Here is a 25,922-nt window from a genome sequence, read left to right on the forward strand (position 1 = left end):
TCATTAGTACACAAGCTCTTTGGGGGCAATTTCAATTTTATTTGTATTGCCAGGCATAGAGTAGGTACTTAATAAATGATTGTTCTGAGTTCAAATCCTAGCTACTGACCTAATTTAGGCTGGTCTTTTGACGAGGGACAGATGCGTTACTAACTCCATATATGCACTTATTTTTCTGATAGGTCATATCCTAGTAGACTGTAAACTTCCTGAAGAGAGGAGATTTGTCTTCACTTCGTATGTCGTTCAATGCTGAGCTAAGTCACTGGCCTGTGAGTCTGTATTCTCATCCGTAAAATGGGAAGAGTCGTCATTCACCTTGGAGGAGGCAGCTTAGGGTCCCTGGAGTCAGAAAGAGGTGGGTTCAAGTCTTCCCTGAGGCAAACTAGGTCTCTGGCCATGGGCCATGCCTTTAACCTCCAGTGGCCTGGTAAATTTTCTAGACGCTCTAGATTCCTGATGAAATCTCCAATTTACACCAGGTGAGGCAGTTTCCACCCGGGGTTATTTTCTCACACGACGAAAATCCCAACTCAGGACAAAAAATAAGTCACCTTATAAGGTTACTGGAAAGAAAGCGCTTTGGGGAACACATGCGTTCCAATTATTATGACGATAATTACTATCCTCCCTTGTCCTGAGCTCTCTTACTGTTTTAAGTGAGGTTGGGAAGGATATTTCAGGCAGAGGAGCGACACTCCCAGCTCTGACCCCCCATAAAAGTCCCGACTACCGCCCTTTTCCGTTCCTTTTCCTGCCCAAAGCACCCACGTTGTCAAGCAGCCCTTCACACCCCAGCCCCGCCTCTCCCCTTTCTCACGCTCCAACCGCCAAAAGCCAAATCCCCGCCCCCCGCCCCTGACGCATGCGCAGTCAGACCATCCTGGCGCAGGCTCATTTCGCTCGCTCCTCCCCCGCCCCAGGCCCAGGATCTAGCTTCTCGCGACCGGACTCTGGGATCGCCGCTCCTCCCCCTCAAGGGCTTACAACAAAAGAAAAAAGATAGGGATTGGAGGGACAACCAGACCAGAGAAAAGAACCAATAGACTTCCTTTCCTTTGCGCATGCCTGTTGGGAAGGACCGGGGTCGAACAGGAGATTAAATCCACTTCTCCATAGTTTAGTGGTGGCTGGGACCGCCACTAAAATAGAACCGCTCAAGAAAACGAACGCGAAGAAAGGGCGGCCTGGGGCAGGGCTAAAAAGCTGCTGATAAAATCCGGAAAAATGGAGCCAGCCTCTGGAGGCGATGGCGCGGCTTTGGACATGCGTAGTAGGCTTTCCACGGGTTCGGGTCCCGGGGTCGGAGGGTCGGGCGGCGAGTCCAAGGGACTCGCTTGCTCCAGTGTCATGTCGTCCCTAGGGGACTGTGAGTTCCTGGTGCAGCGAGCCCGGGAACTGGTGCAGCAAGACCTGTGGGCGGCCAAGGCCTGGCTCATCACCGCGCGCAGCCTCTACCCGGCTGACTTCAATATCCAGGTCAGGGCCCGGCGTGCGCGCGCGTGCTTGTGTTTGGGGACCGGACGTGCGTGGTGGGGGCGCGCGCTCGCCTGTGGGGGGGGACGACGACTGTGGCGCTGTCAGTGCGCGTCCCTGCGTGCGCACGTGTGGGGGTGGGGAGCGCTCGGTGTGTTTATGGTGTGTGTGCGTACGGCAGGTGTGTATGTAGTGCGTTCGCGCGTGTGCATATATAGGTATATATAGAGAGTGTGTGTATATATATGTATATATATATTGTGTGTATGTGTGTGTGTGTGTGTACCTATCTAGGGTGCATGTGTAGATAGTGTGTGGATTGTGTGTGTGTGCATATGTATGTATATAGAGAGAGTGTCTGTGTGTATATATATAGTGTGTATATGTGTGTGTGTACATATCTAGGGTGCGTGTGTAGATAGTGTGTGGATAGTGTGCGTGTGTGTGCACGTATATGTGTATATATAGAGTATGTGTGTATATATATAGTATGTGTGTACATATCTAGGATGCCTGTGTAGGTAGTGAGTATGTGGGTAGTGTGCGTGTATATATAGTGCAAGTATGTGTGTATATAGTATTTGTTTATATAATGCCTGTATATAGTGTGTGTATATATTATAGTGTGTATATGTAGTGCATATATGATGGGTGTGTAATGTGTGTATGTAACATGATCATATGTATTTAGTGTGTATGCATGTGTGTGAGCGTATATGCATGCACACATAGAATATGTATGTGTGTGCTGTGCCCAGAACCAAACCAGGTGATGATGTCAGGTTCTAGAGCCGGGGTTCTTAACCGGGAATCCTTGAACTTGCTTTTAGGAGGCAACTGGGTGGCTCATTGGAGTCAGGAAGACCTGAGTTCAAATCCTGTTTCATACACTCCCTAGTTCTGTGGCCTTGGGCAAGTCACTTACCTTCTCTCAGCCTCAGTTTCTTCATCTGTAAAATAGGAATAATAATAATAGTGTCTATAGGGATGTTTCATGGATTAAATGAGATAGTATTAGTAAAGGACTTTGCTTACGTGCTTAAGGCACCATATAAATGCCAGTTATTTTATGTTGTTATTATTATTATCATTATTAAAAGGGGATAATAATAATCCCTTCCTTCTAGGGTTATGGTGAACAATAATATTTGTAAAGTACTAAGCTATATAAATTCTTGTTATTGTTGTTGTTATCATTATTATTATTACAACAGAAGTATCTGAAGTGATTTTTAGTGGAATTCTGTGACTCTTTTATGCACTTCTTTTTCATATCCTCTCCTTTCTTTAGTTTCCTTCTCTAGCTGTCATCTTCTATTTTAGACATTGGTGTTCTCTCCTTCCCCAAATTATTAGGTCCTGACTTTGTCCCAGGTTATCGGTAGAACTTTAGGCAAGTTATTTCTTTCTGGGCCTCAGTTTTTTCATCTGTAAAATGAGTAGATTGAATTAGATGAACTCTAAGGTCCTTTCCAGTTCTAAGTCTATATGATATTGTCTTCTTATCAATTTACATGTTATTTCTCCCTGTAAAATGTAAGCTCCTTGCGGACAAGGGACTATTTTTCATTTTTGTCTTTGAATCTCTGGTGCTTAGCATATAGCAGGCATTTTAAATTGAAATTGAGTACTGCTCCCTGCTTTTCTCTCTGCCCTCTTTTCCGCTTTTGCAATATGAGACATTGCTAAACCCCTGCAGTGAATGGCAAGGCTAAAGGGCCTGCTGACCCCACCATACATTCTATTTGTTTTTAACTATATATAGTATTTTGTTAAATCCATTATCACTACAGAAAAAATGACTCTTAATATTTATATTTTGTTGACATAAAATGTCATGAGTGCTCAATAAATGTTAACTGATGGTGATAGTTTACACTAAGAGTTGGATTAGGAATGAAGCAAACGAAGTTAAAAATTAGCTATTGCTGGACCAGAAACAGTGGATAATGCCAAATGTGAATGGTCTTTGTTTCAGTATGAGATGTATACCATTGAACGGAATGCAGAGCGGACAGCTTCAGCTGGAAGGCTCCTGTATGACATGTGAGTGAAGACAGCTCTTACCCATGTTTGACTTGACTTATTTTCTTCACTGAATTTCTACATGAGGCTTTGTATCTGGGTATGGAACTAGGAGTGCAAGGATTATCTGCAGGCTTACCCAGGTCACTAGAGATTATTGTTTAGGAAAGCTGTTTGTAAGTGTAGGTAATATTTCTTAAAAACTAAACACAGGGGCAGCTAGGTGGCTCAATGGATAGAGCACTAGCCCTGGAGTCAAGAGGACCTGAGTTCAAATCCAGCCTCAGACACTTGACACTAGCTGTGTGACCCTGGGCAAGTCACTTAGCCCCACTGCCTAGCAAAAACAAAACAAACAAATAAACAAAAAAACTAAACATAGACTCAGTGTGCATTCCAAGCCATCCTTCCTGCACATAAGCTCCTCTGTGTACAGCATTTAAAACCCTTCACAGTCTGGTTCCAGCCTGCCTTTCCAGGCTGATTTCATATTACTCCCCTTCATGAACTCTATGACATTTCTTGACACTGGCTTACACGTGTAGAGAAGACAGTTCGTGTCTGACACTTACGCCTTTGCTTAGGCTGCACCACCTGCCTGGAAATCACTCCCTTCTTTCTTCAGCCTCTTAAAACCCCTAGTTTCCTTCAAGACTCAGATCAAGTACCTCCTTCTACAGGATGCCTATCTTGTTTCCCCTAGTTGGTAGTGCCACATCCCCTTCCCCAATTACTTTGTTTATTTTCATTGTGTGTTTTATAGAGACAGCATAATAGAGTTGTTAAAAATCCAGCACCAAAGCCAGGAAGACCTGGGCTTACATCCCACCTCTGACTCCTGCCTGCTGTGACCAAGTCACTTAACCCCTCCATTCTGTTAGAGAAGACCTTCATTGGTAGAGGGAGTTTCCTCACCTGGGAATTCCATGAAGTCACAGGTCCATGACCTATCCCCTTTGTATTTCATACTGAGAAGCAGCATAATCGCACAGCATGTAGAGCCAGCCTCAGAGTCAGAAAGAACTCAGTTTAAGTCCCTCCTCTCCCCCCCTGGCAAAGGCATCTCAGTGCCCCAGACAGCTCTCTGTAACTTAAAGTTGCTGGAGAGTTGCCACCTGCATTGGCAGAGGGCTTCCTTCATCACCTGAACTTCTTGATATCAATCAAATCACAGGTCCGGACAGAAACGTTTTGTCTATTTAGCAGGGCACATGTTGTCTCTTCTGTCCTCCCCTCCCATTAGAATGGAAGCTCCTTAAAGGCTGGGGCAGTTCTTTGGTGCTGTCTTTGGGCACTTAATAAATGCTTATTGAATGAATAAATGAAAGGCATAGACAAGTATCCTGAGCTTCATGTGCCTTGGACTTCTACAGCTTTCTCTTAAGCAGCTTTGTTTTTTCGTACCAGTCAAGTTTCCATTTCTCTGTAGTTCTCTTTGAGTCTATTGGTATAGACCTTTCTTCACTTAGAAGAAAGAGAAATGGTAGTTTTTGTTTAATCAAAATTATTTTGAGTACTAATAGTTTTTATAGGCAGATTTCCATTTGAAAGTTTAGAATTCTGGGGGAGGGGGTATATGTGTGTGTGTAACACACATAAAACATAGAGGATGTCCCAAAAGTCTTAGTGCAGTTTTAAGCTTTAATAACTTCAGAAGTAAATATGTCACAAACTTGCAAAAAAAATGACATTTGAAAAGTTAATTAGGGTAACAGGCTAACATTTTAAACGTTGGTATATTTCTTACTAAAATTCAACATGACTACCATCTTGTGTTATACATTGCTCTAGTAAATTTTTAAACTTCATAAAAATTTCTCATCAACAGCTATTCAGTGATTGAAAAGATAACGTTTGTCATTCTAGCCTTAAGATGATCCAGAGAACAAGATTTTGATACATACACGACAATTTTGACTTGACCCCTCAGTAAAAAGTCTGATGGAAATAGATCAGGTGAACAAGATAGCTAGGAAAAGGACCTCCTCTCCTGATCCACCAGTCTGAGAAAGTATCATCTAGAAACTATCATATAAGCAATGTGTAATGAATGAATGATAAGATGCTCTTTCTTGTTAAAATTAAAATTGCAAGGGGCAGCTAGGTGGTACAGTGGATAGAGTACCGGCCCTGAAGTCAGGAGGACCTGAGTTCAAATCTGGCCTTAGACCAAACACTTGACACTTACTAGCTGTGTGACCCTGGGCAAGTCACTTAACCCCAATTGCCTAAAAACAAGCAAAAAAAATTTAAAATTACAAATATATTAATTCAAAATTCATAAAACTAAGGTTAAAAGACAAATAATTAAGCTTTCAAATGATTTTTTTATGTTTGTAACATTTATATTTCTGGAGTTATTAGAACTTAAAACTACTCAAGACTTTTGGGATATCCTCTATTTGTATATTTTATTTTCAAAGTGTTCTTTTTTTTAAAGGTTTGTGAATTTCCCAGACCAACCAGTGGTATGGAGAGAAATAAGTGTCATCACTTCTGCATTAAGGAATGATTCCCAGGATAAACAAACTCAATTTTTAAGAGGTAAAATATGGCAATCCTGCATATTACAAAGTAAACTTTCCTGAACCTCAGATTTTCTTAGCAATAAAAATTAATGTTTTTGACGCTTGTTCCTAACTCTAGGCATTGTTCCTGGCATCTAAATTTGTTTAGGTATCGTCAGGTAATCTCATGAGCATTTTCTTGAAGCCCTTTAGCATCCTTGGAGAGAAATGAATTTATCATTGTTCCTAAAGAGATGTTGTACATTAAAATAGGCTTAAGGAATGAAGACTGTTTCTTAAGAATTTTCTGTATCAAGTGTCACGTTTAAAGTGAAAAGAAAAAAAGACTATCAGATTGCCAGATTTCTTGTAAATGTCGTTGAAATATGGAGGAAAAAAGATTGAGATTATTTTGTTTTGTTTGTGTATTTCACCCAGAGGAAGGAAACCTATGGATGTCCAATAAAAGAACATGAATGATTTTAAGTCCTCATAAAAAAGAAGTGAGGTGATCTGCCTTATTCCACCACTGTGTGCCAGGCACTATGCTAAATGCAGCATAGACGGGGGAGACAAAGAAGGGCAAAAAAACCAGTAGCTACCTTGGAGGAGCTCACGATCTAATGAGGAGAGACAATAAGCAAACAACTACATACAAATAAACTATGTGCCCGATAAATAAAAAGTAATCAATAGAAGAAAGCCATTAAAATTAAGGAGGATAGGAAAGGCTTCCTGTAGAAGATAGTATTTTGGTTGCCACTTGAAGGAAGCCAGGAAAACCAGGAGGTGGAGACAAGGAGGATTCAGGAGAAACAGCCAGGAAAAACACTCGGGGTTCAGGAGATGATATGTCTCATTCCAAGAACAAGGAAGCCAGAGTCCCTGGTGTCTGTAAGAGTATGTGAGGGAAATGTAAAGGATAAGAAGACTGGAAAGTTGAGGGGGAGCAGAGGGGAAGGTTATGAAAGGCTTTAAATGCCAGATGATTTTTAGATTTGATTTCAGATGTGTTAGGAAGTCACTGGAGTTTGCACAGGATGGTGTCGGGGGGAGGGAGTGGGGGAAAGGATGACATGGTGAAACCTGTGTTTAAGGAAAATCAGTTTGACAGCACCACTTGTGATCCTAGCAATACAGAATTTCCATCTCTAGGTTGCTATTGGCAAGAAATAATAAAAACTAACACAACAGGATATTCCATTTTGTGTTGGTTGGTCTGAACATTAACTCTTACTCTTTTGCCTCTCTCTTCTCATTTTCCAAAAATAAGAAAAAGGAAATTTTACTCCGTACAGGTCTGTTTGAAACCCTTCCTGGTCGGGTACAATGTGAAATGTTACTAAAGGCCACAGAACAATGCTTTAATACATTGGAGCGAGCAGAAATGTTACTTCTGCTTTTGAGGCGTTTTCCTGAAACAGTTGTACAACATGGGGTAAGAGAAGATTTGATACAGTAGTACCTAAATGTTCCTATTCAATTGATAATATGTGTTTTCTTAGATCAGTGGAGGTGAAACTGATAGCCAACCAAGTAATTGAAAATATTTTTTGTGTTGACTTTTACCTAAAAAAACAGTTTGGTAAATAGTAATAGTTTAGATTTTAAACTGAGAATCCTTAGAAATTTGCCATATTGATTGTAAGATATTAGACTTTGCCTTATCATGTTAAGGAAACAGTGATTGAACTATGATAATAATATGTGCTCAGCAAGCAGTGGTTATATAAATTTTTTGTTCCTTGGGACTAAACAATGTATAAATTCTTAATTTTGGTGTGTTTTGGGAATGGGCTAACAATTATGTTTCAACAACCCCAGTTTGCTTCTGGTTCAATCCCATCTTGCCAAATTGCTTTCTTTCTGTCTCTCTTTACTAGTAGTTCTCTTGTCTCTGGGAGGTCAGTTCTGTTCTTCCTTTAGCCTGTTTTCTGGCTTGCTGACCAGATTGGCCTGTTTTGTTACCCTCGCCAGTCTTTCTTTGATTTTAGCTTTTCCTATTCTGCAGCACATTACTTTCTTTTCATCACTGCCATGGACCAGTGCTTTGTTAAAATATGTAACCTTTAGTTTTACATACGTGGGCAAGGTTACTTTTAAGGGCCCCTTCAACTTGAAGCTCCTATAACATTTACTGGGAGTATCAGAAATACACAGATGTCTTCATAATTTTAAAAGCATTCCATCTGTCCCAGTGTCTTCAGTGCTTGCCTTTCAGAGCTCTTCAGCCTTGACTTTTGTGACTGTAAGAACAAGTGCTGGTACAGTTACTTGTCCCATACAGAGGAGAGTTTCCCTTCTCTGTGTACTTCAATATACTTGCAGTGCTCTTCAAGTTCCATGTCTGATGCTTTCCATTAGTTTCTGTAGTAATGGTACCAGTTTCTCAGTTTTCCCAGCTAATAGAGACAAATAATAGAAGCAGAATGGTCTGATGATCTATTTGAGATTTTATTCCTGGCTTTGCCATGGATGTCTCATTTTGTTATGGGGATAATTGCTTTACAAAAAAAAGAATTCCTCTTTTAATAAGGAATATAAGTACATAAATACAAAATGTTATTCTGTTTCCTTTATAGACTCTTAACGAATCAAACCTTACCCCACTCTACATTTGAATTTACATTTATTTACATTTTAAAACAGGTTGGCCTTGGGGAAACATTGTTGGAAGCTGAAAATATTGATGAACAAGAATCCCCTGTCAACTGCTTTAGAAAATTATTTGGTAAGAACGGTTTCCTTATTTCAAGCCAAGAAGCATCCAGAGGGTTGGTGGGCAGGAAAGGCCATGGATGCCAAATAGTGTGTCAGGAGACTCAGATTAATGTAACCATTTGTATTATGGAATTTTAATGTAATCACCCCATTTTTCAGTAAACTTTTACATTTCACTTGCCCAGGAAAGTGTTTGCCACAGTTTAATGAGAAACTTGAATTACTAAATTTTCAGTGAACTTAGATTTTGCCGGTATTCTTAGTAAGGGGAAAAAAAAACCAACCAATTTTTTTTTCTTTCAACAGTTTGTGATGTCCTTCCTCTAATAATTAATAACCCTGATGTTAGGTTACCTGCCAGCCTATTATATAAGTATTTGAACAAAGCAGCTGAATTTTATATTAATTATGTCACTAGGTCTACTCAGACAGAAAATCAGCATCAAGGTAAGTGAACTAGCCTGAAATTGTACTGTCAAGTTAAAAACTGAAGAATGTGTTTAGAGAGATGTAATGTAATGGTGTTATATCTAATAAGCTTAAAAGTTTTAAAGATTTTATTTGTTTGGTTTTTTGCTTTTTAAAGAAAAATAATGGAAGGCTTTACTCTTTTTGGTGGGGGGGAGAAAGGTGACACAAATCACAAAGTATGTTTCCAATCAGACTGTCTTTCCTGTCTGACCTATCAATAAACAAATACTTATTAAACATCTACTCTGTACTAGACATTGAGAATATAGAGACAAAAACAAAATAACCACTGCTCTTTAGGAGCTTATATTTTATCAGAGGAGTCATGTACACATTTCAGTATATGAAGTAATTTCAAAAGGATAAACTAGCATCTGGAGGACAGAGGCAGGGTCAATAGGAGGTGACATCTGAACTTTGAAGGGAATTTGAGATCCCAAGAGGTGAAGAGGGAGTACCTTCCAGGCATGGGCAACAGCCAGTACAAAAGCACACATTTGGGAGATAGGTCATCCTGTGTGAGCAACAGCAAGATAGCCGGCCTGATCAGACCATCACATTTGGGGAAGTCTGGTGCCAGCTTCCAGTGACAAGCAGGAGTAATAGGGGGCTACTAGAGCTTAGTGGACAAAAGAGTGATCGTCAGACCTCTGCTTTAGGAATATCTCTCCGGCAGCTGGGTGCACTGTGGAGGAAAGATCCTCTAAGATAGGGTTGTAGAATTAGGGCTGGAAAAGACCATAGAGGCCATCAAGCCTAACCCCATCATTTTACAGATGAAGAAACTGAGGCACAGGGCGGTTAAGTGACTTGGCCAGACACACAGCTAGTAAGTGTCTGAGGCAGAATTTGAACTCAGGTCTTTCTTATTCCAAGGCCAGTGCCCTATCCACTATACCATGTTGCCTCTCAAGAGCTGAGGCAGAAAACCCAATTAGAATACAATCGCAGTAGTCTAGGTGAGAGGTGATAGTGGCCTTAAGAAAAGACAAGATTTGCTAACTGATTGAATATGTGGGGCTAGAGACAGTGAGGAATCAAGAATGACTCTGAGGATGCAAAAACCTCTATGGTCTTTTCCAGCCCTAATTCTACAACAATAGTTCACTTACCTTGATGCTGATTGTCTTAAGACAAGGGTAACATAAAGAATGGCCACAGAAGACTGGCATGGATTTTATTGTCATTCCATATCATTCTTACTGTGCTCTCTTCAAAGCCAAGCTGGCTTGGGTCCAAACTTTAGGGTTCAGATTGTGATTAGTCTGATCTGAGTCTTTTCTCCAATGACTCTATTTGATCATTTTGGGAAAAGTGAGTGAAAGAAATGGAAGTTGAACAGTTAGGGTAAGATTGAAAACCTTCTAAAGATGCTGGAGAGCTGGGTAAATCCAGGGCAACAATACTGGTTGCATACTTACTGTGTACCTAGCATGATACTAGTTCTTGTGAAGAATAGGGAAATAGGATCATCAAGAAGATTCAGTGACAGAGAAGTGTAAGAAACAACTAATAGAAAACAGTATACTGAAGTGCTAAAATGTGTTTTACAGATAGAGTGCCATGATGAGAGATCAGAGGATTCATGGAAGAGGTGGAGCTTAAGCTTGACTCTGGAGGATAGATAGAGGGTAGGATTTGGAAGAGCAGAGGCAAGTAGGGAAGAATTTCACAGCATAGATAAGAAATGAAAATGGTTTAGAAGTTTCACAGAATCTTTAGAGTAAGAAGGAACTGTTCATTGATATCTCATTTAGATGTCTGATCCAATCTCCTACCAGCACGGGAACCATATCTTCCACAGCTTTGACTAGTTTTCTAGTATTTTTGTATAAACATTTCCAGGAATGGCTCACTGCCTCATTGGGCAATTCACTCCATTTTTAACCACTTTAATTGTTGGAATGTTTTTCCTTAACTTTAATTGAATCCTGCTTCCCTGTAACTTTGCTCGTTAGCCTTAGTTCTGCCCTCTTAAGCAACACAGAGTAACTACTTCCTCTTCTGCACGATGGCCTGTGTAGCCATGTGTTGATGGCTGTTATGTCACTCAGGCACCTTCCCCTCCCCAAGCCTTCTCTTCTCCAGGTTAAATTTTCCCAGTTCCTTCAACCACTCCTCATAAAATGTGGCATTCAGAACTGAAAACAGTATTGCAGATTTGCCTGATCATTGCCGTATACAGTGGGACTGTTACTTTCCTTGATCTGGACACTACTTGCTGTCATACAACATTAGTGCACAGAAGTTTTATAGAATGCAGCTCAAAATTCTGTTCCTAGCTATACCAGTGTGTGACCTTGGACCAAAGACTTCGGGACCTCCATGTCCTAATCTTTCAAATGAAGGTAATGCCTCCTGCTTACCTCACAGAATGTGTGTATGGGAGGGGTGTGGCATGTGGGCTGAGGGGCATTTTTAAAACCAACTAATCTTACTGTCCATAAAATGCGATATAAGCACCAAGTCGTAGTAGTGATGAATATAGATATTTCCCCCTTTACTTTTCAGGAGCCCAAGATACATCTGATCTCATGTCCCCGAGCAAGCGTAGCTCTCAGAAGTACATTATAGATGGCCTGACTGAAAAGTCATCGCAGATTGTAGACCCTTGGGAAAGATTGTTTAAAATTTTGTCTGTCATAGGAATGAGATGTGAGTGGCAGATGGATAAAGGAAGACGGTAAGGAATGGTCTTTGCTCTTGGATTTGGTGTCTGATCTGCTAGCTTTGTCCTCACAGTTCTTTAAAAGAGGACAGCTGATGTGATTTGAAAAGCCTGTTGTATGGAGGTATATCTTACTTTAAACAAAGTTATGTGATCTGCATTTACATAAAAGAGGGTATTTGTTTACAAAAGATTTTTTCACTGTAGTTTAGTATGCATCTGAGACTTTCTTCAGCAAATCAGTCATGTTGTTAACAGCTGTAAAACCCATTAAGCATATTTAGACCAGGTGACATCATGTTCTTACCCCTTTGCTGTCCTTTTTGTCTTTGTAAACACAGTGTTTATCACTCTATTACGTAAGTAGACAGTTTAATAAACATGTGTTGAACATTTGTTTATCTTTCGTCTTTCAGAAACCTTGGTGATATTTTGCATAGAATGAAAGACCTCTGCAGATACATGAATAATTTTGACACTGAAACTCACACAAAGTATAAAAATCAAATCGTGTACTCTACAATGCTGGTCTTCTTTAAGAACGCATACCAGTATGTCAGTAGCATTCAGCCATCTCTCTTCCAAGGTTGGTCCTGAGAACTTGATGCAGTCCTAAAGCAGTGCTCTTTGTGACGGGGGAGTGGTAAAGATGAAAGTTGGTTTTAGGAACAACTTTGATGAAAAGTATAACTGAAATCCTGATCTTGGATCAGGGCTTACCTATAGGTGATTTCTTCAGGTTTGCATTAATGTTGGAGTTTTATTTTTTAATTAATGTGCTACCACTGAAAGGTCTCTAAATGTGTGTAAAGAAAATAAATAAATAAATACCTGCAGCATTAGCAGAATCAGAACTTAGTAGAATCAGAAAAGAGTGAGAGTTGTGCTCATAGAGACTTCTTGCAAATTAAGTAGCAGTTCTAAAAATACTTTTATTTTTACTTGTAGGTCCTAATAGTCCCAGTCAAGTTCCATTGGTTCTTCTTGAGGATGTATCAAATGTGTATGGTGATGTTGAAATAGATCGTAACAAACACATACATAAAAAGAGGAAACTTGCAGAAGGAAGAGAAAAAACTATGGTAACCTTTTCATTTATTCAAAATGTACACTTACCAGTCACTATGGTGCTTGAGTTACATCTTTGTTTTAGTCTATGCTATTGTTGTAGGGACCAACTGGAAATTTTTCTTTTGAGATGAAATAACAAACTTAGATGATGCTAGAAGGGCTGGTTAGATAATTATATACCTTTTTAGTCTTTTGTTGTATTGTAAAACCTGTCCTAGGTGTTGCCTTGGTGATTTGAAGGATGCCGCAAGGTCCAGCTTTCCTAAGATGAAACCTGGTCTAGTGGGAAAAGGGTTGGCTTGGAGTAAAGAGACCTGGGTTCAAATGCCACCTCTGTTACTTGCTAGCTCTGTGAAAATGAGCAAGTCATAGAACCTCTCTCAGCCTTAGTTTCCTCTTCTGTATAATGGAGATTATTGCATTTGTACTTCCTCACAGAGTATTGTGAAAACCGAATGATGTCATATGTATAAAGTGCTACACAAGTGTCAACTACTTTGGTAAATTTTGTCTGTCCCTAAGACTCTTTTAGAGTACCTGAACTTTCATTGTTAGAGACCATCCTTTTGAGTTGTAGCATTAACAACAGAAGACTGTAACACAATTATGAGTTCTGTTCTCCCAGCCCAAGGGTGCCCTGTCTCATTACTACAGGATAGACTTTGGGTTCCTTCTTTACTACTACCATCCAAGGAGAAAAAGGGAGGAAGGATCCGTAAGAATGTATACTTGCTCCTAACTTCTGTCAGTATCCTTGTCCCCATCTTCTTCATTTTTGTTCATTGTACATTGAAAAAGAATACAAACCAAAAATAAACTACTAGTCATATTCTTCGTCTATATACAGTCAATAAATTCCTCATCCTGTCATATGTTTCATATTGTTCAACCAGCCTAGGACAGATTTACCAGCACTCAAATAGCCTTTGCTGATGTGACTGTTCAATGTGATTTGAAAATCCTAAATGGATTTTTCCCAAGTATTGTACTACCTGTCCTTTCTCCCGTTCAGTCTAATTTTCATTCCAAGGTCCAGTAACCTTCTTTATCCCTTTCTACGGTCTTTGAAGGAAAAAGCATCTTTCCTGTTTGAGTTCCAGGTCCATTTCTCTGGTTTCCAGTTGTAACAGCACTTTTCCCACAAAGACATTGCCAAAGGACATCTTTGTACAAATTATAAATGTAATAACATTTTTTTTCTCCCCCTGTTGGATTATTTACTTCAGGTAATTCTCTGGAGCAGAATCATGAGGTCAAAGAATGTTTATATTAACTTCAGCGTACCCATTTACTCAGAGCTCCAACATTGGATTATGAATGCATTTTTAAAATAACATCATAGGCACTGTGCGAAACACTGAAGATACATAGAGGGGTAAAAGCATAATTCCTGCTGTCACAGAACTTATATTCTAATGAAGCGACATAGCAAAAATTGTTCCTACTACACACACACACACACACACACACACACACACACACACAGAGTCCATGGAAGTTCATTTCAGAGAAGAGTCACTGCCATGGAGATAGGGGACAGGGAGATGCCACTTACAGAAGGTAGGGTTTGAGCTGTGTCTTGAACAAAGCCAGGAGACTGAGACTGGGAGGGAGAGCATTCTAGGTATAGTGTCAGCCCATAAAAAGACATGGAGTCAGGAGATAAAATGTCATATATAAGGAGCACTAAGATCAGTGTTGTTGACAGAACATAGAAAACATGGAGGTTTAAGAAGACTGGAAAGGGAAGAAGGGACCAAGTTATAAAGGGCCAAACATGGGACTTTATATTTAATCCTGAAAGTAATAGAAGAGCCACTGGACTTTATTCAATAGGGGAATGATGGAACATAGCTTGAGCAGCTTCTTGTTGGATGTACTGAGTAGGGAGAGCCATAAGGCAGGGTGACCAACCAGAAGGCATTGCAGGAGTCCAGGTATGAGGTGATGAGGGCCTTGGGTGGTGGCTGTGTGAATGGAGAGAAAGGGACATATAAAAGAGCTGTGAAGGTAGAAACAACACGATTTGGCAACAGATTGAGTATTGGATGAGTATGAGTGAGAATCAAGGAAGAGACAAAATTAAGGTGATGGTCCTTGAATGAATGAAAGAAGCATTTATTAAACACTGTGTACAAAAGGAGGCAGCTAGGTGGTACAGTAGATAGAGCACTGGGCTGGAGTCAGGAAGACCTGAGTTCAAATCCAGCCTCATACTTACTAGCTGTGTGACCCTGCACAAGTCACTTGACCTCTCTTGGCCATAATCCACTGGAGAAGGAAATGACGAATCACTTGAGTATTTTTGCCAAAAAAAAACCAAAAAACAACAAAACAAAAACCCAGAAACTATGTTCAGTATGGTCCACAGGGTCGTGAAGAGTTGGACACGATTAAATGACTGTACAGCAAATATACAAAGCCCTGGCGGTACAAATAAGGTGAAAGAGTCCCTGTTCTGAAGGAGGTCACATTCTAAAGGGGGAGACTTCAAAGGTAGTAGGTGTCAGCTACAAGTGAAATGGAAATGTCTTGTGATCCTCTGGGTGCAGTGGCAAAGCAGATAGTAATGACTCTTCTTTAATGTCATTTTCACTGGTGAAGTACTATCATTTTCTCATGTTGAACCATTGAACAGTGCCAAAGATGTTAGTGTCAAGAACTTTTTTCTGGGTCTTTAATAAATGTTACTATAGCATCTACAGGACGGTTGCAAAGCTACATCTTCCCAAAGGTTGCTTCTAATTATGATGGCTGTGGACTCTGAGCTGGAAGCATTACTATTCCAAAGACTTTTTTTTGTTTGTTTTTTGTTTGTTTTAATTTATTTATTTTTAGTTTTCAACATTAAAATCCAAAAGATTTTGAGTTTTAAATTTTCTTCCCATCCCTTTCCCTTCCCCCTCCCAACGGCATACAATCTAATATAGGCTCTACATATACATTCTTGTTAAGCATATTTTCTCATTAATCATGATGTAAAGAACAATTAGAACTAATGGGAGGCACCACGAGAATGAAGCAATAAAACAAAACAACAAAGGAGGAGAGCAAATAATATGCTTCCATCTGCATTCAGACTCCATATTTCTTTCTCTGGGTGTGGATAGCAGTTTCCATCATGAATCTTTTGGAGTTGTCTTAGATTCTTGCATTGCTGTGAAGAGCCAAGTCTATCATAAAGTCGGTCATCCCATAATGTGGCTGTTAACTGTGTACACCGTTCTCCTGGTTCTACTTATTTCACTCTGCATCAGTTCATGTGAGTCTTTCCAAGTTTTTTTGAAGTCTGCCTGCTCATCATTGATTATAGCACAATAGTATTCCATTATAATAATATACCACAACTTGTTCAGCCATTCCCCAGTTGATGGTCGTCCTCTCAATTTCCAATTCTTTGCCACCACAAAAAGAACTGCTATAAATATTTTTGTACATGTGGGTCCTTTTCCCATTTTTTTTCGAGATACAGACCAAGAAGTGGTATTGCTGGGTCAAAGGGTATGCACGATTTTATAGTCCTTTGGGCATCACACCAAATTGCTCTTCAAAATGGTTGGATCGTTTCACAACTCCACCAACAATGTATTAGTGTTCCAATTTTCCCACATCATCTGCAACCTTTATCATTGTCCTGTTTTGTCATGTTAGCCAGTCTGATAAGTGTGATGTGGTACCTCACAGTCATTTTGAGTCTCTAATCAAGTGATTTTGAACATTTTTTCATATGACTATAGACAGCTTTAGTTTCTTCTGAGAACTGCCTGTTCATATCCTTTGGAATATTCCCCAACTGATAAATGGTCAGAGACTCTTTGAGTTCAGGGTCCTGAAGTGTCTTTCACAGGGTCTAAGAGGAAATGGTGGTCAAAGTGGTGGTGGCTTTGACTTTCTAGCACGTGCTGCTTCCTGTCTTTCCCTCAGGATTGCTTGATAGTAATAGGGAAGTTTGGAGGTGGAGGGGAAGCTTTTGTAAGAAAAGTGAAGAGTGCTGTTTTGGACATGCTGAGTTTGAGGTGCCTGCAGGCCGTCTAGTTAGAGACGTCCAGGAGGAGGGAAGTTGTGACGCACGACTGTAGGCCAGGAGAGAAGTTAGGGCTGAGTGAACTGGATCTAGGAGTCACCAGCGTTGAAATGGTCATTGAACACATGGTTGCTGCTTAGATCACTGAGAGAGAGAGAGAGTATGCAGGGGAAAGAGAAAGAGAGCAGGACAGACCCTTGGGGAGCCATCACTTCTTTGCCTGCTTTTCTCAGTTTAATAAGTGTGTAATGATAAAATTTTAATTTGCATTTCGTTAAGAACAAGTGTGATTTTCACGTATGATGATATACTATCTATTGCCTTTGACTATTTACCAAGTAGAATCTTGGGACTGATTTCATGAATTTGTATCAGTTCTTTCCCTCTTTTGAATAATAAGATTATTTAAAATCAGTTGTTTTTCACTTTCCTTTTGTACAGTGAAATGTAATAAAATATTAACCAGTTTTAAAATGTGTATATACTCAAACACATCCATCTTCTCACTGATAATATCCTACATTTCTTTAATAATCAAGAATTATCTTCCCTCCCTAACTGGAATAAATATATTCTGTTTTATTCTAGTGTTTTAAAAATTATTAATTTGTTTATCCAACAGGAACTTATTGCTTTGTATAGCATGAGAGATGGATCCAAGTTCATTCTTTATTGATTTTTTTTTCAGTCCAGAGCTATAATTTCTTTGTAAGGAAGCTCCCTCTATCGATGGAAAAATCTGTTCTACAATTTATAGTATTAGAGTTACCTGGGACACTTAGAGGTTAAGTGACTTGCCCAGAGTTACACAGCCAGTATGTGTCAGACTTGAGTATGTCTTCCTAATTCTGAAGTTGGCTCTCTATCCACATACCAGGGGTTGACAAACTATTACCTCAAGGGCCAAATCTACCTGCTTCCTGATTTTGTATAGCCTCTGAGCTAAGAATGGTTTTTACATTTTTAAATACCATAAAAGATTAATGTAAAAAAAGATAAAATGTAAAAATCATTCTTGGGCCTCTGGGCCAAATAGTTTGCTGACCCAAGTTTGGTTGGGGATATAACAAGCAGCCATATCTGAGGCCCTCTATTACTCACCTTCGTTTGACTTGTACCTTCCCTGTAGTTCCATGAGTTCTGCTCTCTTACCTGCCACTGCTCTTTTCTTTTATCTCAAAGTCTTAGTTAACACTGCTGATAAAAAACTTTTTCATTCTGATTTCCTACCCTTGACAACAGGACACACAGAGTAGAAGACTACCATGGTGCATAAAGCACATAAAATCACAAGAGAAGATCAAGGATAGAATAGCTAATCCCTAAATCTTGTGGAAATGTCACTTTACCCAAGATGATCTGACTTTTACCATCTCTGTGACCCTGTGCAAGTCAGTCGTTCAGTAATAAGTATTAAGCACCTACTATATGCCAGTCATAATACTAAACAGCTGGGGATACAAAGAAAAGTAAAAGACCCTGTTCTGGAGGAGCTCACAGGCGACCTACATTTGTTCATTGGTTGGTTGGTTGGTTGTTGTCTTTGCTCTTGAATTTATATAGATATTATTTACTATGTTAAAGAAAATTTCATTTATGCCTATGCTTTCTAGAGTTTTTAATAGAAATAAGTACTAAATTTTGACAGAACCTTTTTCAGCATCTATTGATATTATCATGGTTTTTTTATTATATATATTATTAACATGGCTTACTATATTTATAGTGTTCCTTATGCTGAACCTGCATTCTTGGTATAAACTCAGCCTGGTCGTAGTATATAATCTTTCTAATATATTGTGGTAGACTGCTTGGTTATATTTTGTTTAAAATGTTTGTATCAGTATTCTTTAGGAAATACTGGTCTTTAGTTTTCTTTCTCTGCTTTGTCTCTCCCTGGTTTAGGTATCAAAATCATCTTCATATCATAGTAAGAGATTGGAAGGTTTCTACTTTTCAGATTATAAATCAATTTTTTAATATTTGGTTGAATTTACTTATAATCCATTTGACCTTGGAGTTTTTTTTTCCTCTTTGGGAGTTCATTTATGGCTTGTTCAGTTTTATCTATTTGTTTGTTTATTGATGGTGGGTTAGTTAAATAGTCTGTTTCTTCTTTTGTTAACAGGTTATTTTATATTTTTTGTAAATGCTCATCCATTTCCTCTAAGTTATAGACATATATAATTGGGCAAGATACTTTCTGATAATTTCTTTTGTTTCCTTTTCAGTTATTGTGGGATTTTTTTTTCCATTTCGATATGTACAATTTGGTTTTCCTTTTTTTTTTTTTTTGTAAATAGCCGTTTATTTTCTTACTTTTTGTCTTTTTTGTTAATAAAAGCATTTAGAGTTATAAATTTTCCCCTAAGAATTACTTTAGACGGATTCCCTGTTTTGCTAAATTGTTTCTTTGTTCATTGAAATTTTCTGTTAATTTTTGTAATTTGTTCTTTGACCACCAGTTCTTTAGTCTCTAATTACTATTTTAAACCTTTCTTTTAAACCCCTTATTGAATATATATATTTTATTGCATTGGGATCAATAAATTTAATATTTCTGCTTTACTTTATTTTTGGAGAGGTCTTTGTGCCCCAACACATGGTCAATTTTTTTTAAGTACCATGTATGACAGTATGTAAATTCCTTTCTATTCCCATTCAGTAGTTGTCAGAAATTTACCATATCTAATTTTTCCAAATTTCTATTTAGTTCCTTAACTTCTTTCTTGTTTACCTTCTGGTTGGATTTGTCTAGATTTTAAAGGTTAAGATCTTTCACTGTTATAGAAGCTTAATTTTCAAGACTTAATTGCTAGGAGGTGGAGAACTCCCTACATATTATTTTTTTATTTTATTATATTTTTTTCATATTATTATATCTTTATTTGTTTACTGTAGTATTGAATCTGAGTCATAAGGCTGTCAAACCTGGTTTTTGTCCACATCTAAACAGGACTCACTGCTACAATCTTCTTAAAAAGTTATCAGTCTCAAATCAATCTACTCTATACAAGGCATCTACCAGATCACCTCTAATGAGAGAAACTTACTGCCTTTTAAGACAACCCATTTAACTTTTGGATCGTTGTCTATGTTAGGAAATTTTTCCTTATATTGATCCTTTCTAGTTTTACCCTCTGGGGCAAGGCAGAGCAAATTCAAATATTCTTCCACATGAAAACCCTTTAAGTACTTGGAGACAGCTCTCATTCTCCACTCCTGTCCTCTGTTCCCTCAGCATGATTTTATTATTAGAGACACAGAGTTAATCATGATGAAACCATGCATTAGGAACTTAATAAATCTTTGAAGAATTGAAATTAGCCTCTTATCTAATCTTCTCTGTTTCTAATCTATAATGTGCTATCTTTGCAATATCCAGAAATAAGAGCAACACATTTGTTGAAAAAGTAATATGGAATAGATGTTAGTTATAGAAGGTTGAATTAAATACATTATTCATATTTTTTTAAAGCAGAGTTCTGATGATGAAGAATGTTCAGGGAAAGGAAGAGGCCGGCACATTGTAGTTAATAAAGCAGAGCTTGTCAATTCAGTTGAAGTCCTGGAAAGTTTCAAATTGGCACGTGATAGCTGGGAATTGCTCTATTCCCTGGATTTCCTTGATAAAGGTAAGGAATGTTCTCACATTGTACTGCTTGTGTGTGATATTTCAACAGTGCCTAGTTGGGGCTGTACAGTGATTGGCCTTTTTCATTTTTGAACAGAAATCATCCATTGCTAATGTTGCTTTGTGGTTTTAAAATGCTATTTCTTGGCTGTACATGATGATTTTCAAGAGTGTTTGTTGTATAAACACTTTCATATTTTTGTCCTTCCCCCTCCAATTCTTTTCCCTATTTGCTATGGTCTTTTGTTCTTTCTTATTCTCTGATGGCTCTTCCAGGACATATGTGGTTGAATATACAATAGAATAAATGCTTAATACTTTGAGCTTCACACCTTTACCCACACTTTTTCCTAAAAATAGGCATATCTATAATTGTAACCTGCCATTTCGGGTGGAGGTGGAGTTGGGAGCAGCTTATGAAAATAAGGTAGAGGGAAAGGTTTATATTGTAGTGAAAAGTAGAATTGCTGAACATTGTTTACAGATTCCTTTACCATGGATTTCCTGACCATGACCATTTTTACTGAATTTTTTGGAAGCAGAATGATTCCTTCTTTTACATCACAGTATAACCAATAATACTATTCACCTACTGGCCTCCCTTGCACAGCTGTTACTTGGTATCCCTCCTAAACTCCTCCAGATGGAATATTCTAAGATTCTTCAACCAATCTTTGTATAAGATCTAAGGATATCCTCCACTGTCCTGGCCACCATACTCTGGGTGTTGCCCAGCTTGCCAGTGAATTCTTTAAACTATTGTGCCTAGAGCTCAACACAATACTCCAGATTTAGTCTGATCGGAGAAGAATACTGTGGGACTATCACCTACTTTTTTCTGTACACTATTGCTCCATCATATTTGATTCTTACAGAGCTTGCAGTTCACCAGAATCCCCATATCTTTTTTCAGATCAAATGCTATCTAGCCATGTTTCTTCCTTCTTACACTTATGAAGCTAATTTTTGGGACCAAAGTACAGGACTGTACATTTATCCCTCTTAAATTTCATCTTGTTACATTCAGCCCAGAACTGTAGCTTGTTGACGTTTTTGTGGATCCTGTTGTATAACACATTAGTTTTCCTTTCAAGTATTATGTCATTTGTAAACTTGATAATGCCTTAATTCAGGTTATTAATAAAAATGTTTACTATTACAGAGTCAATGACAGATTCATTTAGATGCCAGTTTCCATGGTAATATTGACCCAATAATATTTATTCTTTTTGGTATGGTTATTTAACTAATTACAGATTCCCACTTATTTTCCTGTTGTCAGTCCACATCTTTCTGTCTTGTCCATGAGAACAGTATGAGAAACTTTTGTTCAATGCTTTACCAAAATCTTGGTAAACTAGATTCCAACTTACAGAATTTCCTTGACATACAAATTCCCTGACATTTTTCAAAGGGAAATGAAGTAAATGTGGCATGATTTACTTTATTTCTTAGTGATTACTGCTTTCTTTTATAGATGTTTCTTTATTAATATCATGTTCTAGAATTTTACCAGGAATCAAAGTCATGGTCACTAATCTATAATTTGAAGACTTTACCTTCTTTCATATTTTTGAAAATTAGAATATTTCACCCTACTCCAGGCTCATAGTGTCTTTCCCATTTCAGGCATTGCTGATAGTGACTCAGCAGTCAAAACATCAGATTCTTTCTGTGTCTTGGACCTGGTGACTTGAACTCTTTGAGGACGTCTAGGTGCTCTCTTCACTACTTTTAGGTTTCTTCTCTTTATTATCCACGTTGTTCTGTCCATTCTTTTGCAAAGATCCTGGGCAGAGAAGACAGGCAAGATAAAAGTTGTTGCTGATAATTGTCTTCTGCCATCTCCATCCAATCATTTTATTTTTCCTTAAAAATTGTCTTTTTTCTCATCTTTTGCGTTCCTTACCAAGTTCAACTCTTTCTGATTTTTTTCTATCATTACATTATTCTTACAGCATTCTCCATTGCAGAGTATAAATACTATAGTATCGTACTTTTATGTTCATCCTCCATTAACTGCCCTTGCTTGTTTATTCTGGTTTGGTTTGTCTTGTTTGTTTGTGGTGTTTTTTGTTTTTTGTTTTTGTTTTTTCCATTAAAATAGGTTGAGGAATAGGTAGGATAAAATGTTCACTGTCTGTAATTTTATAGATAGTTCCCCTTTTTCCTCCTCATCAGAATTGATTTTCTATTTGTTTTTAGAATTTCATGCTTGAGAACTTCCATAAATCCTGAATTAACTTCCCCTGTAAAACTTTTAGTCATATAATCTTGTTTCTTCTTTCTTTGAATGCTTTGACATTTGTTCTCCTAAAATCTAGGGTGCTTGTCAGAATCAGCCCATCTTCCCTCTCTTCTTTGGATGAATTCTGAGATGGAGTGGGCACTTCCCCTAAAGGTCCACTCATTTCTACTTCACCAGCCAACTTTACCTTGGTGGTGAGAACTAAGTATCAAAGAGCACTTCTGCTTGTTGCTTTATCTACCGCTTTTGAATAATGAAATTATCATTAAGTAGGCCAAAGAATTATTACTCTGATTTTGAAAGAGAGCACCAAAAGATGTCCACATGATAACAATATGCCATCACTACCATAGCATGCGTATGTTCCACGCATAGCTTATAATCCATTTCTGTAATTTTTTATCTATTCCCTCCTGTCTAGGTAGTCCATGATATATTCCCAAGACAATATCATTTCTGTTTTTTCCTCCATAGATCTTTACCCAAACTTTCCTTACCTTGATGCCCATTCTTCCCCACTCCATCCTTTTCCTGGATTTCCTCACATGAATATATCTTCTTAATATAATTCTACTCCATTTCCTTCCCCCCAACCCCAGTCTAAGGTGTTTCTTTTTAATAAGGCATACTCTAGAGCCATATTCTAGTTATAAATTTTGTCCTACCAAGTATCAGTTGGCATTGGTGAGGTAAAATTTGCTTCATTGTGTTAGAATCTCCAGCTCACCTTGGTGGTTCTCCATCCTTTGTGTCACCAGCCCCATTGCTAGGGTAAGAGGTAGATGGATTCCTGGAATATCAGATTGGAACTGTGCAGCTGTGGAACATGTTTCAGAAGGAAGCATGGTGTAGTGGATAGAGTGCTGGACTTGGAGCTCTGAAGATCTGGGTTTGGATTGTGTCTCTGTCACATTGTCAGTGTGTGATCATGGGCAAGTCCTCTGACCACTCTGAGCCTCAGTTTCTTTATCTATAAAGTGGGAGTGACTAACACCTGTAATCCCAACCTCACAGAGTTATTCTAAGGATCAATGAGATAATGTACATATTTTCCAGACTTTCAAGTGCTATATAAATACCAGCTATCATTAATACTTGTTTTCATCATCGTCATCATCATTGTCTTGTTCCATGGAGTGGATGCAAATGGTCCAAGAACAAGTCACTCCTACTATTATTCTGTTATTTTTAATGTTCAGTGAACTGTTATCAAGTGGCTAAAAGTACTTTTTGTAGCCGAATAAAAATATTAGGATGTAAAGCCGTATTTCTTGGGCTCAATGAAAGCAACTCCAAAAGCAGGCAGAATGATGGGAATTATCTTATCAGGATGAATATATACTTAATCCTTTTCTCAAAGTTACTCATTTATTTATTTGCCTGTACAAACACTATTGCATATGGTTGTTTTTTTGTTGTAGTGTTATTAGTCCACTATAGGATAAGTAGGCTTTTGTAGGATGCCAGCCATCATTTATCATATTGATTTTGTGGGTGACCTGATTTCCAAAAACCCGCCTTCAGACTTTTGGAATATGGCCTATTCATAAACTGGGGACTGGCTATATAGGCCTTTGGCTCACATAGCTGTCTGTGGCAGTGGTAAAATGCTAGTGTGAATGTGTGATCAGATTGCTAGCCCATTCTGAAATTTTGAAGCAGCATGTCCTTTAAAATTTTTTTAAATCTGGCCGAAGACACATGACGCTTGCTAGCTGTGTGACCCTGGGCAAGTCACTTAACCTTGATTGCCTCACCAAAAAAAAAAAAAGAAAAAAAAGTAAAATTTTTTTGAACACACACATGTATTAATTGACGAGCATTTATTTTTTGTCTCCCACAATTTCCTTCGCGTGCTTAAAATTTTAGTAAAATGTAAATGTAACATTTCTGTAAGAGTGTTCTGTAAATTTTAAATTTGGAAGATAATTTGGGATCATTGTGTATTGTAATTTTTCCTGAATGAAAACAGTTCTGTAAAAGCAACAACATATTTAGAAAGATAAGTGAATAGAAATTAAAATGTTTAGTATTATTGTTCTTTATTTCCCTGTATGACCAATCAGACTTTTAGATGTTGCTTTAGAAATCAAGATTAGAGGCAGCTAGGTGGGGCAGTGGATAGAGCACCGGCCCTGAAGTCAGGAGGACCTGAGTTCAAATCTGGCCTTACACCAAACACATGACACTTACTAGCTGTGTGACCCTGGGCAAGTCACTTAACCCCAATTGCCTTAAAAAAAAGAAGAAAGAAAGAAAGAAAGAAAGAAAGAAATCAAGGTTAAATAATCATATTCTTTTCTGTAAATTTCCTTTTTTCCCACAGAATTTACAAGAATATGTTTAGCATGGAAAACAGATACCTGGCTTTGGCTACGCATCTTTCTCACTGACATGATTATCTATCAGGTAAAATGAACCATACTAAATTCCATTTGTACAGATTTTGCTTCTATTGTATTTTAATGAGTGCAGGATTTTGTTATACTATCAAATGATCTACATTTACTTTTAAATATTGCCCATTCATAGGTGAGATAAGTATAGTCCATTGATACAGAGTTCTCCATTCATGTGAACAGTAATATATAAATCTTTTGTTATCTATAACTATAACTATAAATATAAATATCTTTCCACTGTGAGGAAAAAACAAACTGCCCTAAACCTATCACAAAAAAAAACCTTGGGGGTTTTTTTGAAGTAGAAGAGTGACTTTCTAGACCTTTATCTGCTGAGGTATGGCCTTTGTGATCTTAGACCTGAATCATCTAATCTTAAAGTAAGGAAAGTAAATGATCAAAGAATAAGGTAGAAGAAGAATATTGTGCTTGGCAATAGTGAGGAGAGCAGGGAGGAAGGACAATTAAGTTTATTATGTTTGTAATTAAATAATTAATATTTATTAAATAATTAATGATTAAATAATTTTAATAATATAATTTTATATTATATATAAATATAATTAAATAATTTAAAGAGCTGAGGTTCATATGGACTTGGATCATTTTAACTAATTTTATAAAGGTTCTCTGGCTTACAGAAAAATAAGGAAAGTAAATGATCTAAATAAAATG

At 38.0% G+C, this 25,922-nt stretch overlaps 1 protein-coding gene across 7 annotated transcripts in view; it reads left to right on the forward strand.

Annotated features, from left to right (window-relative positions):
- Positions 1 to 911: 911 nt before the first annotated feature.
- The window catches only part of INTS10 (integrator complex subunit 10), a 45,231-nt gene continuing 20,220 nt past the window's right edge, over positions 912 to 25,922 (forward strand). The window contains exons 1-12 of one of the 7 annotated variants that reach the window (XM_027865280.1): positions 912 to 1,479; positions 3,455 to 3,522; positions 5,942 to 6,045; positions 7,307 to 7,446; positions 8,658 to 8,739; positions 9,036 to 9,176; positions 11,483 to 11,548; positions 11,712 to 11,883; positions 12,285 to 12,454; positions 12,817 to 12,950; positions 20,442 to 20,598; positions 25,172 to 25,254. In XM_027865280.1, coding sequence (XP_027721081.1) covers positions 1,228 to 1,479; positions 3,455 to 3,522; positions 5,942 to 6,045; positions 7,307 to 7,446; positions 8,658 to 8,739; positions 9,036 to 9,176; positions 11,483 to 11,548; positions 11,712 to 11,883; positions 12,285 to 12,454; positions 12,817 to 12,950; positions 20,442 to 20,598; positions 25,172 to 25,254 — 1,569 coding nt within the window. In that variant the 5' untranslated portion in view covers positions 912 to 1,227. The remainder of the gene's footprint in view (positions 1,480 to 3,454; positions 3,523 to 5,941; positions 6,046 to 7,306; positions 7,447 to 8,657; positions 8,740 to 9,035; positions 9,177 to 11,482; positions 11,549 to 11,711; positions 11,884 to 12,284; positions 12,455 to 12,816; positions 12,951 to 20,441; positions 20,599 to 25,171; positions 25,255 to 25,922) is intronic. The other 6 variants (XM_027865275.1, XM_027865276.1, XM_027865281.1 and 3 more) reach the window with 6 other exon arrangements.

This window comes from Vombatus ursinus, unplaced genomic scaffold (assembly GCF_900497805.2).
Source record: "Vombatus ursinus unplaced genomic scaffold, bare-nosed wombat genome assembly UNPS02014778.1, whole genome shotgun sequence".
Lineage (NCBI taxonomy): Eukaryota > Metazoa > Chordata > Mammalia > Diprotodontia > Vombatidae > Vombatus > Vombatus ursinus.